The sequence below is a fragment of the Cottoperca gobio genome, chromosome 24 (genome assembly GCF_900634415.1).
Source record: "Cottoperca gobio chromosome 24, fCotGob3.1, whole genome shotgun sequence".
Lineage (NCBI taxonomy): Eukaryota > Metazoa > Chordata > Actinopteri > Perciformes > Bovichtidae > Cottoperca > Cottoperca gobio.
The window spans coordinates 19194031-19208825 of record NC_041378.1 but is presented as its reverse complement, the minus strand read 5'-3'; the positions used below and the strand labels follow the sequence as shown (position 1 = coordinate 19208825).

At 44.8% G+C, this 14795-nt stretch overlaps 1 protein-coding gene across 1 annotated transcript in view; it reads left to right on the top strand.

Moving 5' to 3' along the window:
• LOC115003959 (centromere-associated protein E-like) overlaps positions 1-14795 on the top strand; it is a 38036-nt gene that overhangs the window by 16888 nt on the left and 6353 nt on the right. The window contains 17 exon segments of the mRNA XM_029425898.1: positions 43-117; positions 347-412; positions 1210-1341; positions 2329-2506; positions 2607-2761; positions 5681-5860; positions 5996-6145; positions 6278-6440; positions 6620-6852; positions 9972-10133; positions 10312-10545; positions 11509-11592; positions 11807-11923; positions 11992-12213; positions 12313-12408; positions 13635-13715; positions 14581-14706. Of these exon segments, the coding sequence (XP_029281758.1) occupies positions 43-117; positions 347-412; positions 1210-1341; positions 2329-2506; positions 2607-2761; positions 5681-5860; positions 5996-6145; positions 6278-6440; positions 6620-6852; positions 9972-10133; positions 10312-10545; positions 11509-11592; positions 11807-11923; positions 11992-12213; positions 12313-12408; positions 13635-13715; positions 14581-14706 (2454 nt within the window).

The following is a 14795-nucleotide window of genomic DNA, read 5'->3' as shown; positions in this document are numbered from 1 at the left end:
TTTATTTAACACTACGTTCATTTTGTTTGTGTGATCTAACAGAATGAGTTGCAAAATGAGATCACCGACTTGAAAAAGACCATCGAAGGCTCTGAGCTTCAATGCCGAGAGCTTCAGGTAAGCTGGCGTGCTGAAGAGTTCCCCCTCAGGTCTGCACGTCTCGTGTCTGGTACAGTGCACACAAACATATTTCATCTGAGTTGAATATTGTCATTTCAACCATCTTTAAGCCCCAATCCACTTTTAGCTCACAGTTGAGATATTGAGTGGTTGAAGTAAGATGTGTACTATTTATATAACTCTTACGAGCCAGACCTTGTTTCGTTAAATATTGTTTTTTTTCTAGAACAAGCTAGAAAAGCTGACTGATGAACTGAAGAAAACTGAATTTGCAGAGGACCTTCAGAGTATGGTATGTGTCTTTTTAATTGTTAGTGTTGGGCGTTATGATGATGTATACTGTTTAACGGTAGAAATGTTTCCACCTGCAATCCCGTTTCTACCGTAATATAGAGTTGCCTATACCTATACCCCTGTGTGTCTTATCACTTTTAAAAAATCATAAAGACACAGCATCAAGTCAGTCAATGGAATCCCTTTTTTGGCAGAGATGTGCAGAAGCTGTTACAGTAAGGCAGGCTTCCTCAGGCCCGATGATTAATACGAGTGATTCCCTGAAAAATGTCTGCATTCACAATGGATTGGTTGACAAACTAATACAAATTCATGTCACTTAAATTCAAAATTGTTTTATTGGCATGTCTCGAGAGTGCGACGGTATATAACCGCGTCTCAATCAATCCCGTATTGGGTTCTTGAATTTGAGGGAATTGTTTCTGGAACCCTTGAATTTGATGATTAAGAAGTTGTGGGAACCCTGATCTACTTTATATGATTAGATGAAACGTAGTTTCAGAATTGGGTGTAATGGTAAGAACCTGCCACTGTTTTGAAGCCCGAATGAGTATCTTTACAAAAGTAGGAAAATTAGGAATGGCAAAATATTTTTTTATGCTGAAAAAACAGGGTGCAAACTGTAACTGACCTAAAATCTGAATAGTTTGCATGTGAAATGTCGTATGGGAGTATCGGTTGAATATGAAGCATTACAAGGTTTAACGTGTAGGAGCTGAAAGCAGTCGAATTGATCAAAACATGAAGCAGGTGACTTCTGTCAGCTGGCTAACTCTGTCGCGTTGCCTCCTTCAGAGCGGTAAGGACTTGGTGCAGGAGGTGGTGTCGCTTCGTCGCTCTCTAGATGACGCTGAGGGGCTCAGCAGAGATGCAAAGAAGGACTGGGCTGTCCTGCGCAGCCAAAATATGGCAGTGGAGGAGATGAATGTAAGTGAGATTATCACACAACACTTCGAGTGTCGGAAAATCTACTTGGACGTTAAATAAGGTGGTTTAAATGAATGTTCGGCACAAATTACGTGTTAATGTCGTTTCTTGTATGAATTTGTTTTTCAAAAAAGAGATGGGACGCCCCCGTGGTTTAGGCGTTGAAGACCCTAAGACACCAACTTTTGCTTCAAATATGATTTAGGGATGTTTGTTATTAATATAACAATAATATTGTAGTAATTATCGTCCAAAATGATGTGACATTGCATAGTTTTAATCTTAAAAACCAGCATATACCTGTGGCCTGCTAACCACTAAGGGGCCGTACACATGCGCTGCGCCCCCCCAACGGAACCCCCGCGCCCCCCTTGAAATTGAATGTGTTTTTTTAACTTTTCACATTGAACAGCTGCTCTTCTATTAGATAAATAACAAGCGTTTAAGTTATGTGCACGTTTCAGTGTCTACTGCTTTGCGCATTCATTCTCTCCCCCGCTCTGTTTTGCGAAGGGCGGGGCTCCGCTCCTGACACACACATGCGCACACACCTACAGTCAGAGACGGAGGAGAGGAGAGAACTAAAGAAATCCCGACCACGCACTCTTCTTGCTGCGTGGTTGCTGCATTTTACTCACTTTTTTATGATGTATAAAAGCAGTTAGCCTTTTTGAATTCTACTAATATCACATATGTACTATCATACAAACCAGTGGATGCTCACCTTTTCAGGCAGTCTGGGTCTTTGTTTGGTCTGCACCAGAGTTTGATTGACAGCTTTCACACCAAACTTTAAGAACTGAACCCAATGGGCAAACTCAGCCGAAAACGATGTCTTAAGTAGTTTGTAATCAACAATGTTTAGTGCATGGTACCTGGTCTGTTTGTTTTCATCATGATTGTGTAATACTTGTACTAGTGACATCAAGACCAATATCTGTATCTTTTTATTTATTAAATTTTTCTTGTCTCGTATCTCCTCTCCAGGTGACTCTGAGTGCCAACCATGAGAAGATGGAAGCTGAGGTGAAAAGCCTGCACTTCCAACTTGACACGGAGAAGTCACGCAACAGAAAGATGCAGAGCGATCTCCAAAAAGAGCTGAGTGTGGCATTTGACGAGAACACAAAGCTCACCACACTGCTAGATGGAAAAGTCCCAAAAAGTAGGTTTGAAGTCGGCGAGTTTCTAAAACTCTGCAAATTAGGTTAGAAAAGCAGACATTCAGATTCAGGTGAGAGTTGTAAGATGTTATCTGTCTCCAGATCTGATGCACAGCATGGAACTTGAGAGAACAGTGGCCCACCTGAACAGAGAGCTCACTGTGTCTCATGAAGCAGAGGGATCCCTCAAAGCTCAGCTGGAGGAGCTAGCTTCTTTCCAGACTCTTCCAGAGAAGCTGGACAGTTTGATGACGCAGGTGAGTCCTCCAAACATCGTCCAAGGTGCCTGATTGAGATGGAGGGCATATTACAGTGATGGCGGGGCTAATCTGTCATAGTTCTTAGATATTGCAACATGCTTCTGGAAATTCCCTCCTGGAATTGTAGTTTCACTTACCTCGTGTCACTGGGCGCATGCGTTGTAGTTTTACTTATTTTAACCTCAGCAAGATGTTTGCTCTTCCCAAACGTGGCTAACGATTCCGCTCTGTAGCCCCGGCCCATCCAGTCTTAGTTTATTTCCCTTGTGACGCAGTCAATATGTTGATGGAAGTCAGGCATAACCTTCTTAGCCTGATTTGACGTCTCCAGCAACAATGAGTGCAGCGTCAGGATTACAGGTCTGTGAGCAGTTTAGGTCTTTGCAAAGATCCGACAGGGAGGCTTCTGTGTTTGTGGTGGGTAGACCATTGTGATAATGACTGATTATGATTCCCTTGGTAGTAAGTACAGTGCATTTGACAATAAATCCAGATCAGCTGAGCAGGAATTAATATTCCCATTGTCCGCCAATCCTTATTCACCATAAAGCACCCGCCGCCTCCTTTTTTTCCACACAGAGGTAGTCGGAACATCTATTGCTGTTTAATTTTTACTGAGAAACACGTGTCACGTGGGGAAAAAATAGGACACGCATTCCAAATCTCTAGATGATTTTAGAGTATTATTGTGTATTCTTTATCTTGTGTATTATATTCTACAGTTGTATCTCTCTCTTCTAGTGTCGATATATTTACTGTGTATTAATGTGTGTCAGTCAGTTCATCAGAGCAGACTGCTGAAACTCAGAGTCTAAAGATCTCTGCTCTCTTATGATCTTCACGTGGAGCTCAGATATGTGTGTCACTGGGGGCTGTACGCTCCGTGTAACGCGGCAGAGACGAGGGAATGATTCGTTATTGTTTCGTCTTTCGCTCTGACCTAGTACTGCTTCCCTGGAGGGGAGCGTGCAGTCGCTACAGAGGCTCTGATACGGCCGGTGTATATCTCAGCACCGGGAGTCACAGCGGGCTGATGCAGAGCTGAGTCTAACTTGTGTAACGGCAGCAACAGAAAGTTTGGCGATCCCGAGGAGAGTCGTCTAAATTGGTGTAATCTGCTAACATAAGATCTGTCCGTCTCCCGTCTAATATTATTTAAGTGTTTTAAATTCAAACGCATTAAACCTTTTAAACAGGAATGTTTCCCATTGAGATTCAGAATCTCTTCAACAAGGGAGTCCTGGCCAAGGCGGCAGCATAAAAAAACGTTTCACATCAAAGAGTAAAGGCCCTGTCACACATCAGTATGACAGAAACGTATGCCGGCGCATACAAAATATCGGCAATAGGTTGATATAAATTAAGGGTAAGTTGTGATCGTTTGAAGGACGCAGACGTTACGCCAAACACACCAGACGTACACAGTTCCGTATGGCAGAAACATGCCGGCGTATATGAAAATGAGCTGAAAATGTGTCAGAGTCCAAATACGTCCAACTTTTCCACAGCGGTGTTGTAGCTGACGTATACATAACGAGTACATAATGAATTATTATACGTATGTCAAACATTGCTAGCGTATCACTTACCTATTTAAAACGTATCGGAGCGTCTGGCCAACGGAGCTGGAAATGTGCCATCTGGTTCACGTCATGCTGATGCTGGAGAACGGGTAACATGCTGAACGCTAGCTGTACTGTAGAAACACGTTTAATAAGTTACTCCGTCGTCAGGCATCATCTTAACATAGGGTAGGAATAGATTATCCACTCGTTATCAATACATTGGCTGTCGGATTCACTGTCAGCCGACGTAGCCGATATCTAACGTAGTCACGTAGGTATTCACGTACTATATTGGACTACGTATTCTCTATTCACGTATGTCTAACGTAACGTCTGCATATCTTATGAAGCACACGTCGGGTACGTCTGGTAATTTCGAACATGCTCAAAACATCAGCATTCAACAACGCACCCCAGCGTAACACAGTGAGCTCTTAACGAATACTACTTATACCTTACCTTATATCTACGTACACCAGCGTAACACAGTGAGCTCTTAATGAATACTACTTATACCTTACCTTATATCTACGTACACCAGCGTAACACAGTGAGCTCTTAACGAATACTACTTATACCTTACCTTATATCTACGCACCCCAGTGTAACACAGTGAGCTCTTAATGAATACTACTTATACCTTACCTTATATCTACGTACACCAGCGTAACACAGTGAGCTCTTAATGAATACTACTTATACCTTACCTTATATCTACGTACACCAGCGTAACACAGTGAGCTCTTAACGAATACTACTTATACCTTACCTTATATCTACGTACACCAGCGTAACACAGTGAGCTCTTAATGAATACTACTTATACCTTACCTTATATCTACGTACACCAGCGTAACACAGTGAGCTCTTAATGAATACTACTTATACCTTACCTTATATCTACGTACACCAGCGTAACACAGTGAGCTCTTAATGAATACTACTTATACCTTACCTTATATCTACGTAAACCAGCGTGTTACTGATATTTTGTATACATTATGCATTTGTTGAGCACTCGTCTGATACATTTTGTATCAGGAAGTGATACTCTATCAATAGGTTAGACATGCGTATCTGTATACATTCACTTCATTTAAACGTGAGAAGCACCACTGCAAGAAAAACTGAATGAGATGCAGCAACTGATGAAGGATTTATTACATTAGATGAAGCTTGTTTGTTTGACTACGTGGAAGATTCAGACATGGCATTCCTTGTTAAGTCAGAGACCTTTGCTGTCATCTTTTCTCTGGTTATTGCGTTTGTTCTTGCATTACAAACTGTAGATCAATTAAGTAATAATACCATAAACGCAACCAATATATAGTTTTTATTTGAATAATTCTAGCTGGATCAGCTGACTGGAGAGCTTCATTGTGTGCGAGCTGAGAAAGACGCTCTCCTGTCTGCGCAGAGTGCTGATGCTCAGAGTTCTGCGGAGGAGATGGAGAAGGTGCTCTCTGCAGTTACAACTCTCACTGCAGAGCGAGACCAGCTCCAGATGGACATGCAGGAAAATGTAGAGATGGTGAGTGACCATGTGACTGCTTTGCCGGTCCACATTTGAAAATGCATTCATTACATACAGCTGTGTTGTGTTGGCCGTTTTGTGTTTTCTCTACATGTTGTATTCAAAATAATTGAAAAACAAATTGCCAAACAGATGATTGAACATCAGGAGGAGCTGAGGTCAGCCCTGGAGAAGAATCGTGAAAAGATGGAGCGGATCAAACAGCTGGAGACTGCACAAACATCAGAACAGGACGGGCCTCCCAATGAGAGGAGTGTGCAGATGGAGGAGCTGCAGACACTTGTATGAGTTTCTTAATGCATCTAGAAAACTGGGTCTTTGTTTACTAAATGTAATCTTGTAAGATACTATTACAATAACGCTGTGCTTACTTCAGCTTTAAAGAATATCACTCGTGGTGGTAATCTCTTTCAGATGATCGAAAACCAGGAGGAGCTGAGAGTGTCTCAGGAGAAGGTCAAAGTTCTCCAAGATGAGATCAACGTGCTGACGAGTCAAATGGCAAAGCTGGAGAGCAGACCAAGCGTTGGGAGTGATGCAGAGACTACCTTCCAGGTGCAAGAGCTCCACAATCAGGCAGGACTACAATTCTTTATACATAAAGAACACACAGCAAACCTGCTGTCTAATGCTGACTGACCTCTTGATGGATCAACTGATGTAGACACATTTTGAAATGCATAATAAGCAAGCTTATTAAAATACAGATCGTATAGTCATGTATTTCAATAAGGTCTTCATTCTTTCCTGACAGACTCAGAGGACTGACTGAGGAGCTTGAGAGTGTGCGAGCAGAGAGAGACTGTCTGCAGTCTGAGAGGACGGCCGACACTCAGACGCACAGTGAGGCGATGGAGAAGCTGCTGTGCAGAGCGACGTCTCTCAGTGAGGAGAGGGATCAGCTGCAGGAGATACTGGAGGGACTGAGGCAGGACAAGAAGCAGCTCAGAGCAGAGCTGGAGGACAGGATGGATATGATGCAAACTGAGGTGTGTGTGTGTGTGTGCTTTCCTGTTTCCATCCCCCCCAGGCTGTTTCCATCAGTTATTTTTGTATTTGGGTAATTGTGAGGCGAGACTCAATTTGTAAAGCTTTATATCCTCCTACAACCATCCATCCATCCATCGTCTACCGCTTTCAACGTAAAGGAGCAGCGGCTCTACTCCGAGTCTCTCACGGATGGCTGAGCTTCTCACCCTATCTCTAAGGGAGACGCCAGCCACCCGTCTGAGAAAACACATTTCGGCCGCTTATACCCGTGATCTCGTTCTTTCGGTCATGACCCAGCCTTCATGACCATAGCTGAGGGTAGGAACGAAGATCGACCGGTATATTGAGAGCTTTGCCTTCTGGCTCAGCTCTCTTTTCGTCACAACAGTGCGGTAAAGTGACTGTAATACCGCCCCCGCTGCTCCGATTCTCCGGCCAATCTCTCGCTCCATCGTCCCCTCACTCGCGAACAAGACCCCGAGCTACTTGAACTCCTGCACTTGGGGTAATGGCTCATTCCCTACCCGGAGTAGGCAATCCACCGGTTTCCTGCTGAGAGCCATGGCCTCAGATTTAGAGGTGCTGATCCTCATCCCAACCGCTGCACACTCGGCTGCGAACCGATCCAGTGACTGTTGAAGGTCACAGACCGATGATGCCATAAGGACCACATCATCTGCAAAGAGCAGCAATGAGATCCTCAGGTCACCGAACTGCAACCCCTCTCCTCCACGACTACGCCTCGATATCCTATCCATGAAAATCACGAACAGGATTGGTGATAAAGCGCAGCCCCGGCGGAGGCCAACATTCACTGGAAATGAGTCCGACTTACTGCCGAGTATCCGGACACAACTCTCGCTTTGGGCGTACAGGGATTGGATGGCCCTCAAAAGTGACCCCCTCACCCCATACTCCCGCAGCACCTCCCACAGTATCACCCGGGGGACCCGGTCATACGCCTTCTCCAGATCCAAAAAACACATGTAGACCGGATGGGCGTACTCCCAGGCCACCTCCAGGATCCTTGCAGGAGTAAAGAGTTGGTCTGTTGTTCCACGACCAGGACGGAATCCGCATTGTTCCTCTTCAATCAGAGGTTCGACTACCGGCCGAACCCTCCTTTCCAGTACCTTGGAGTAGACTTTACCAGGGAGGCTGAGAAGTCTGATACCCTGTAGTTGGCACACACTCTCTGGTCCCCCTTTTTATATAGGGGAACCACCACCCCGGTCTGCCAACCCCTAGGCACTGTCCCCGACTTCCACGCAATGTTGACGAGGCGTGTCAACCAAGACAGCCCCTAAACACCCAAAGCCTTCAGCATTTCTGGACGGATCTCATCAACCCCTGCGGCTTTGCCACTGTGGAGTTGTTTGACTACCTCAGTGACTTCCATCAGGGAAATTGACGATGATCCCCCATCAGCTTCCAGCTCTGCCTCTACCATAGAGAGCATGTTAGTCGGAAGACAGGAGTTCCTCAAAGTGTTCCTTCCACCGGCCGATAACCTTCTCAGTTGAAGTCAGCAGGGTCCCACCCTTGCTGTACACAGCTTGGATGGTTCCTCGCTTCCCCCTCCTGAGGTGCCGGATGGTTTTCCAGAAGCACCTTGGTGCCGACCGAAAGTCCTTCTCCATAGCTTCTCCGAACTTCTCCCACACCCGCTGCTTTGCCTCTGACACGGCAGAAGCTGCCGCCCTTCTAGTCCTTCGATACCCTGCAACTGTTTCCGGAGTCCTCCCAGATAACATAACCCGGAAGGACTCCTTCAGTCGGACAGCTTCCCTGACCACCGGGGTCCACCACGGTGTTCGAGGGTTACCGCCCCTTGAGGCACCTAAGACCTTGAGACCACAGCTCATCACCGCAGCAACAGCAATAGAGGTTTTGAACATCGCCCACTCAGGTTCAATGACCCCAACCTCCACAGAGATGTCTGAAAAGCTCCGCCGAAGGTGTGAGTTAAAGATCCCCAGGACAGGGGCTTCCTCCAGGTGTTACCAGTTCACCCGCACTACCCGTTTGGGTTTACCAGGTCTGTCCAGAGTCTTCCCCACCCCTTGATCCAACTCGCCACCAGATGGTGATCAGTCGACAGCTCCGCCCCTCTCTTGACCCGAGTGTCCAAAACACGCGGCCTCAGATCAGATGATACGATTACAAAATCGATCATTGGCCTTTGGCCTAGGGTGCTCTGGTACCACGTGCACTTATGAGCATCCTTATGTTCGAACATGGTGTTTGTTATGGCCATTCCATGACTAGCACAGAAGTCCAACAACAAACGACCGTTCGGGTTTAGATCAGGGAGGCCCTTCCTCCCAATCACGCCTCTCCGGGTGTCTCCATCGTTTCTCACGTGTGCGTTGAACTCTCCCAGCAAGACTACGGAGTCCTCTACTGGAGCCCCCTGCAGGGCTCCATTCAGGGTCTCCAAGAAGGCCGAATACTCAGAACTGCGGTTTGGGGCATAGGCACAAACAACAGTCAGTTTTCCCCCCCATAACCCGAAGGCGTAGGGAAGCGGCGCTCGGCCGGGGGCTAGTGAGTATCCCCACCCCGGCCCGACGCCTCACACCTTGGGCAACTCCGGAGAAGAATAGAGTCCAACCCCTATCCAGGAGTACGGTTCCAGAGCCAAGACTGTGCGTGGAGGTAAGCCCCACCAGATCCAACTGGTAGCGATCCACCTCCCGCACTAGTTCCGGCTCATTCCCCCACAGAGAGGTGACGTTCCAAGTCAGCCTCTGCTGCCCGGGTCTGGTCCGTCGAGGTCCCTGACCATCACTGCCACCCGTGTGACAGCGCACCCGACCCCAGCGTTTTTTCCCATGAGTGGTGGGCCCACAGGATCAGGATTAGACAATCATGTTCAATTTTAAAGTTTGACTAAATGTGGACTGTGATAGGGACACGGCAGAGCAGTGGGACAGAATGTAACGCATGTTAACAGTTGGATTTTAAAACCATTTATTTACATAATTAAAATCTAGCTATTTGTCCTGGATGTCAAATTTGGCTGTTGATGGAAGAATGTTGACCCTGTTATTGTACACTCCTTTTTTAGTGATTTTGCAGAGGTAGGATCTTCACTCGTGGTGGTAATCTCTTTCAGATGATCGAAAACCAGGAGGAGCTGAGAGTGTCTCAGGAGAAGGTCAAAGTTCTCCAAGATGAGATCAACGTGCTGACGAGTCAAATGGCAAAGCTGGAGAGCAGACCAAGCGTTGGGAGTGATGCAGAGACTACCTTCCAGGTGCAAGAGCTCCACAATCAGGCAGGACTACAATTCTTTATACATAAAGAACACACAGCAAACCTGCTGTCTAATGCTGACTGACCTCTTGATGGATCAACTGATGTAGACACATTTTGAAATGCATAATAAGCAAGCTTATTAAAATACAGATCGTATAGTCATGTATTTCAATAAGGTCTTCATTCTTTCCTGACAGACTCAGAGGCTGACTGAGGAGCTTGAGAGTGTGCGAGCAGAGAGAGACTGTCTGCAGTCTGAGAGGACGGCCGACACTCAGACGCACAGTGAGGCGATGGAGAAGCTGCTGTGCAGAGCGACGTCTCTCAGTGAGGAGAGGGATCAGCTGCAGGAGATATTGGCGGGACTGAGGCAGGACAAGAAGCAGCTCAGAGCAGAGCTGGAGGACAGGATGGACATAATGCAGACTGAGGTGTGTGTGTGTGTGTGCTTCCCTGTTTCCATCCCCCCCAGGCTGTTTCCATCAGTTATTTTTGTATTTGGGTAATTGTGAGGCGAGACTCAATTTGTAAAGCTTTATATCCTGCCATGCTGTCATCCAGAGTATATTTGACACAAAGAAGAGGAAGCAGAGATTAGACTGACAAAATGCATGTCAACTCTTCTCCACTGATGATTCAAATCAACGTTTAGGGGGCAGCAGCTGTACTCTCAGTTAAGGTGGTGCATCCCTAATCCCTAGTTGTTAGCACAGATGTATTGCTATCTGACATTTCTGTACTTCAATTTCTCTTTACATTTTATTTTCCTTTTTGAAAATCTACACGTATGTTTGAGGTCCATTGAGAAACCGTGTCTCCATTACAGAGTTTACCCACCAGAGAGCCCTGATGATTTAATGTCACACTGCTAAATGTCCTGCTTAGTGGTTTTGTTCTAAAAGACGTGACTGTTTTTACTAAGAATGCATCTTTATGTTCCGATCTTCTGTCGCTCGCTCAACCACACACTCGCACTACGCACAAGTTATTCCTGAAAGGTCCCTCACTGCTACTATAACGCAATGTTTCCATCCAAATATTTATGGATGCCAATTATCTAATTGGAAAAGATCTAAACACCCATGCGCTTTTTTTCCATCTTTTTTCTGTGTAAAACAATAAATGAATTTGGAACCTTTTGCTCAGGTAGACACTTTATTAACCCGGCTGATGGAAAAGCACCTAATTCACTTTCTTGTTGCTGCCACATTTGTAACATTGGCTTTGAATTCCCTTCATTGTGGAATCCAACAATTACACAAAATGATTACGTCAAGGGGATTTATGTAATAATTGCTTCTTGCCTACTGGGGAAATGCACTGATCATTTCCAGTTTAGATTTGTTTTGCAAATATTTGGAAGATGACTAATCGGCCCATGTCTGTTGCAACAGATTGCACAGCTGAATATGTCGCTACAGACTGTGACTGAGCAGAAGAGGCAGCTGGAAGATGATCTACAGCAGAACATGAATATGGTGAGGCAACTAGACATCACAAGGGAGTCCAAGTTAGCTGCAAGCAAGCATTTCTTTGGCAGTTTTGTACTGTTAGCTTGGGTTTTGATGATTTACTTTGTACACTTATTGGATGGTTTAGTTTTAATACATTGCCAAGTGTACCTTAATCTTTCTGCTCCTAATAACACATCTATATATATTTGATTGACTAAAGTTAACCTTTTGTTCTAAGGCTTCCACAACACAAGAGCTCCTGAAGTCTGTCCAAGAGAAGCTGTGTGAGCAGAAGCAGATGAACTCTGATCTGGAGAAACTGTGTCAGCAGAAGGAATGCTCTTTAGATCAACAGGTTAGTGTCTAATAATCACTTTGTTATACATTTGAGCAGGATCTTTCTAACAGCTCCCTTCCTCACAGATGAAGACTCTTACCGAGAAACTGGAGAGCATTGAATCCGAGAGAGACAGTTTGCTCTCTGAGAAGGAGGCCAGCTGTCAGACCTCCACAGAGGAGATGGAGAAGCTGCTGTGCAGAGTGACGTCTCTCAGTGAGGAGAGAGATCAGCTGCAGGAGACACTGGAGGGACTGAGGCAGGACAAGAAGCAGCTCAGAGCAGAGCTGGAGGACAGGATGGAGATGGTACATTTGCACAACTATAAAGTAATTGTTAGTCCATAAGCCGTCCGCTTCAAAGCACTTCTATGTTGTCAGTTGACGTATGTTCTCGTTCAACTCCAGGTCTCAGCCATCCAGGAGAAGTTGAGCGAGCAGGGACAGTTGAACTTGCAGCAGCAGGAAGAGAAAAGAGAGCAAGAGACCAAGCTGCAACAAAGGGTGGGTGCAGCCATTGAATTCCATAGTTGTAAATGAATAGGCTTATTCACTTTCCAAAATGTCTATGTGAAGATTTAGGCCAATGTCAGCCACTAAGATTTCTAGTATAGACTGGAAACGGGGGCTAACGACTAGCCTGGTTCTGTCCAAAGTGGAACTCTTCTGTCTATCTTCTGTCTACCTCTGAGGCTGCATTCACACCAAATCAGGCGTTGCAGTGATGGGCAATTTAAGTGACACTCCAACACCACCGCACAACCCAGTGCCAATTTGTGTGACATCCTGTTGTGAATTGTCCCCACCCTATGTAGCACAGGGAGACTTTGTATTGGACAATTATTGTTTTCTGTCACAGCATCTTTATGATCTCTACTTTTCAGCACTTGAAAGAAGCTTAATTTTACAGCAGCTACACAAGAAGAGACTAAGGGGAAGTGCCTTGTGCTGGAGCTTAAACTCCAGGGCAGTTGGGGTATAAGTGCATGCGTTTTGTGTTGTAGCATCATAGTTGTTTTTTTTCTTGCGCTGAAGTTGTTTTCGGTCTCCGTCCAAAAGCAGCAATAGAGGCAGAGATGTTTACTGCAACATTACTCTCAAAATGGACTAGCAATGTCTGCTCTGAGGTTCCATGAACGTTGAGTCCGTGTTAACATTGTTCGCCGCTGGTTTTTTGTTTTTTTAGGACCGCCACAGCAAAAACACACTCCCTACATTCAAATGAATAGGAAGACTTTTTCGCCGCAGCAGCTTATTTGGTGTGAATGCAGCCTAAAGCCCTCAACACGTTACATCTTGTTTAATTCACTAGTTACTGTCTTGTATCTCATTTGTTTAATCCACTTAAAGACTGAAGTGTAAAATGACTTGTTGTATATGACGTATCTTTTCTTGGCTATTAACCTCATGATGACTTCAAGCATCCAGGAAGTTGCTGTGCCTGTATTTTAATTTCCTGTGCAGTGAGGGATTATTAGCAACATTTCACTTGCTTAAAGCTCCAAAAAAGTGGTTTAGATGTTAATAAACGTTCAATGTTGCCGTGTTCACAAACCTCAGCAGTTACTTTGGTGAGTGCGATGTTATCATAACTGCTAGAAACGGAGGACAAAACTGCCCAAGTAGTAATTTCCTTTAAATAACCAGCAGGAAGCTGGAAACACTTTCTTAATCCTGAGAAGTACTTTCTGTTTTGAATGACCTGTCACTCTCTCTGGCTGTCCTGTCAGGTGCAGCAGGTGGAGGAGAAGCTTCGTACGTACAGGGAGAGGCAAAGTGATGCTAAGGTTGAAGCTAACGCCTCACAGCAGGTTTGTTAACAGTCCTACTTGAGCCATTGTTTTTACTTATTTTTTTATAATGTTGGCTTTAATGCACATTGAGATTATCAAGATCTCTTTTGTAACCAGAGACTGGAGTACAGCAGAGAAGTAGAACAAAGAAATAACTTGCAGCTGATGGCACACACAAACACATTCTCACACATTTCTATTGAAGAGCACAATTCAAAGTTCATCTATTGGGTTATTAATTCCATGTATATGGGCAAAGTACTTTTCAACAGTTTGTTTTCAGTTTATGAACAGAAATGACAGTGTAGTCCTTTTCTTGTGGGTACAGTGCAAGTTGTTTTAAGGTAGAGCGAGCAGTGAGAATAAATGATACCTCCACAGTTCAGACGTGTTGGTCCATCTGTCATTATTAAAGAAACCTGCTTCAGTCTAGTATAAGAAGAATTGTGGCAGGAAGATGTAAGTTTTTAATAATTATGGGTTCTTAAGAAGAAAACTCATTTGAGGTTCTGCAGAGATGTCCGCATAAGCAGATTATAATATTGATATCGCTTGAGTTGGAGAAGAGTCATGTGTACCATTCAAGCAATAAAATCGACATTTTTGAGTTTGAGCTTTAATATTTTCTCGTGAATGCGATGCATCAAGAACGCCTTGAAGGGATTTGGCACAAACATCCACTTGGACTCGAGGATGAAATGATTGGTGGTCATTTGTGGGTCAAGTGTCAAAATCACTGACGTGTCACACACACACACACACACATAAAAATAGGATTAGGTGATTACATTTTGGACAGAGATTTCTGTAAACTGCATCTTGACTGGTTGGTGGGGACATACAACTGTAAGGTAGTAATCCTAGTTTTCTCTTATCCCCTCAGCTGCTCAGTGAAGCGAACATAACCATCTCAGCACTCAGAGAGCAGTTGAGCAGTTTGGATCAGAGCACCAGTGGAGTCAAGGAGACAACGCCTTCACGGCTGCAGGACTCCACTGGGAAGCTTCAGGTCATTTTGCCAATAATGTTTTAGTAATCCGCAGCTGAAGACCTAAAGGTTCAATTAAACTCTGATACCACTGAACTCGTATCATTGCA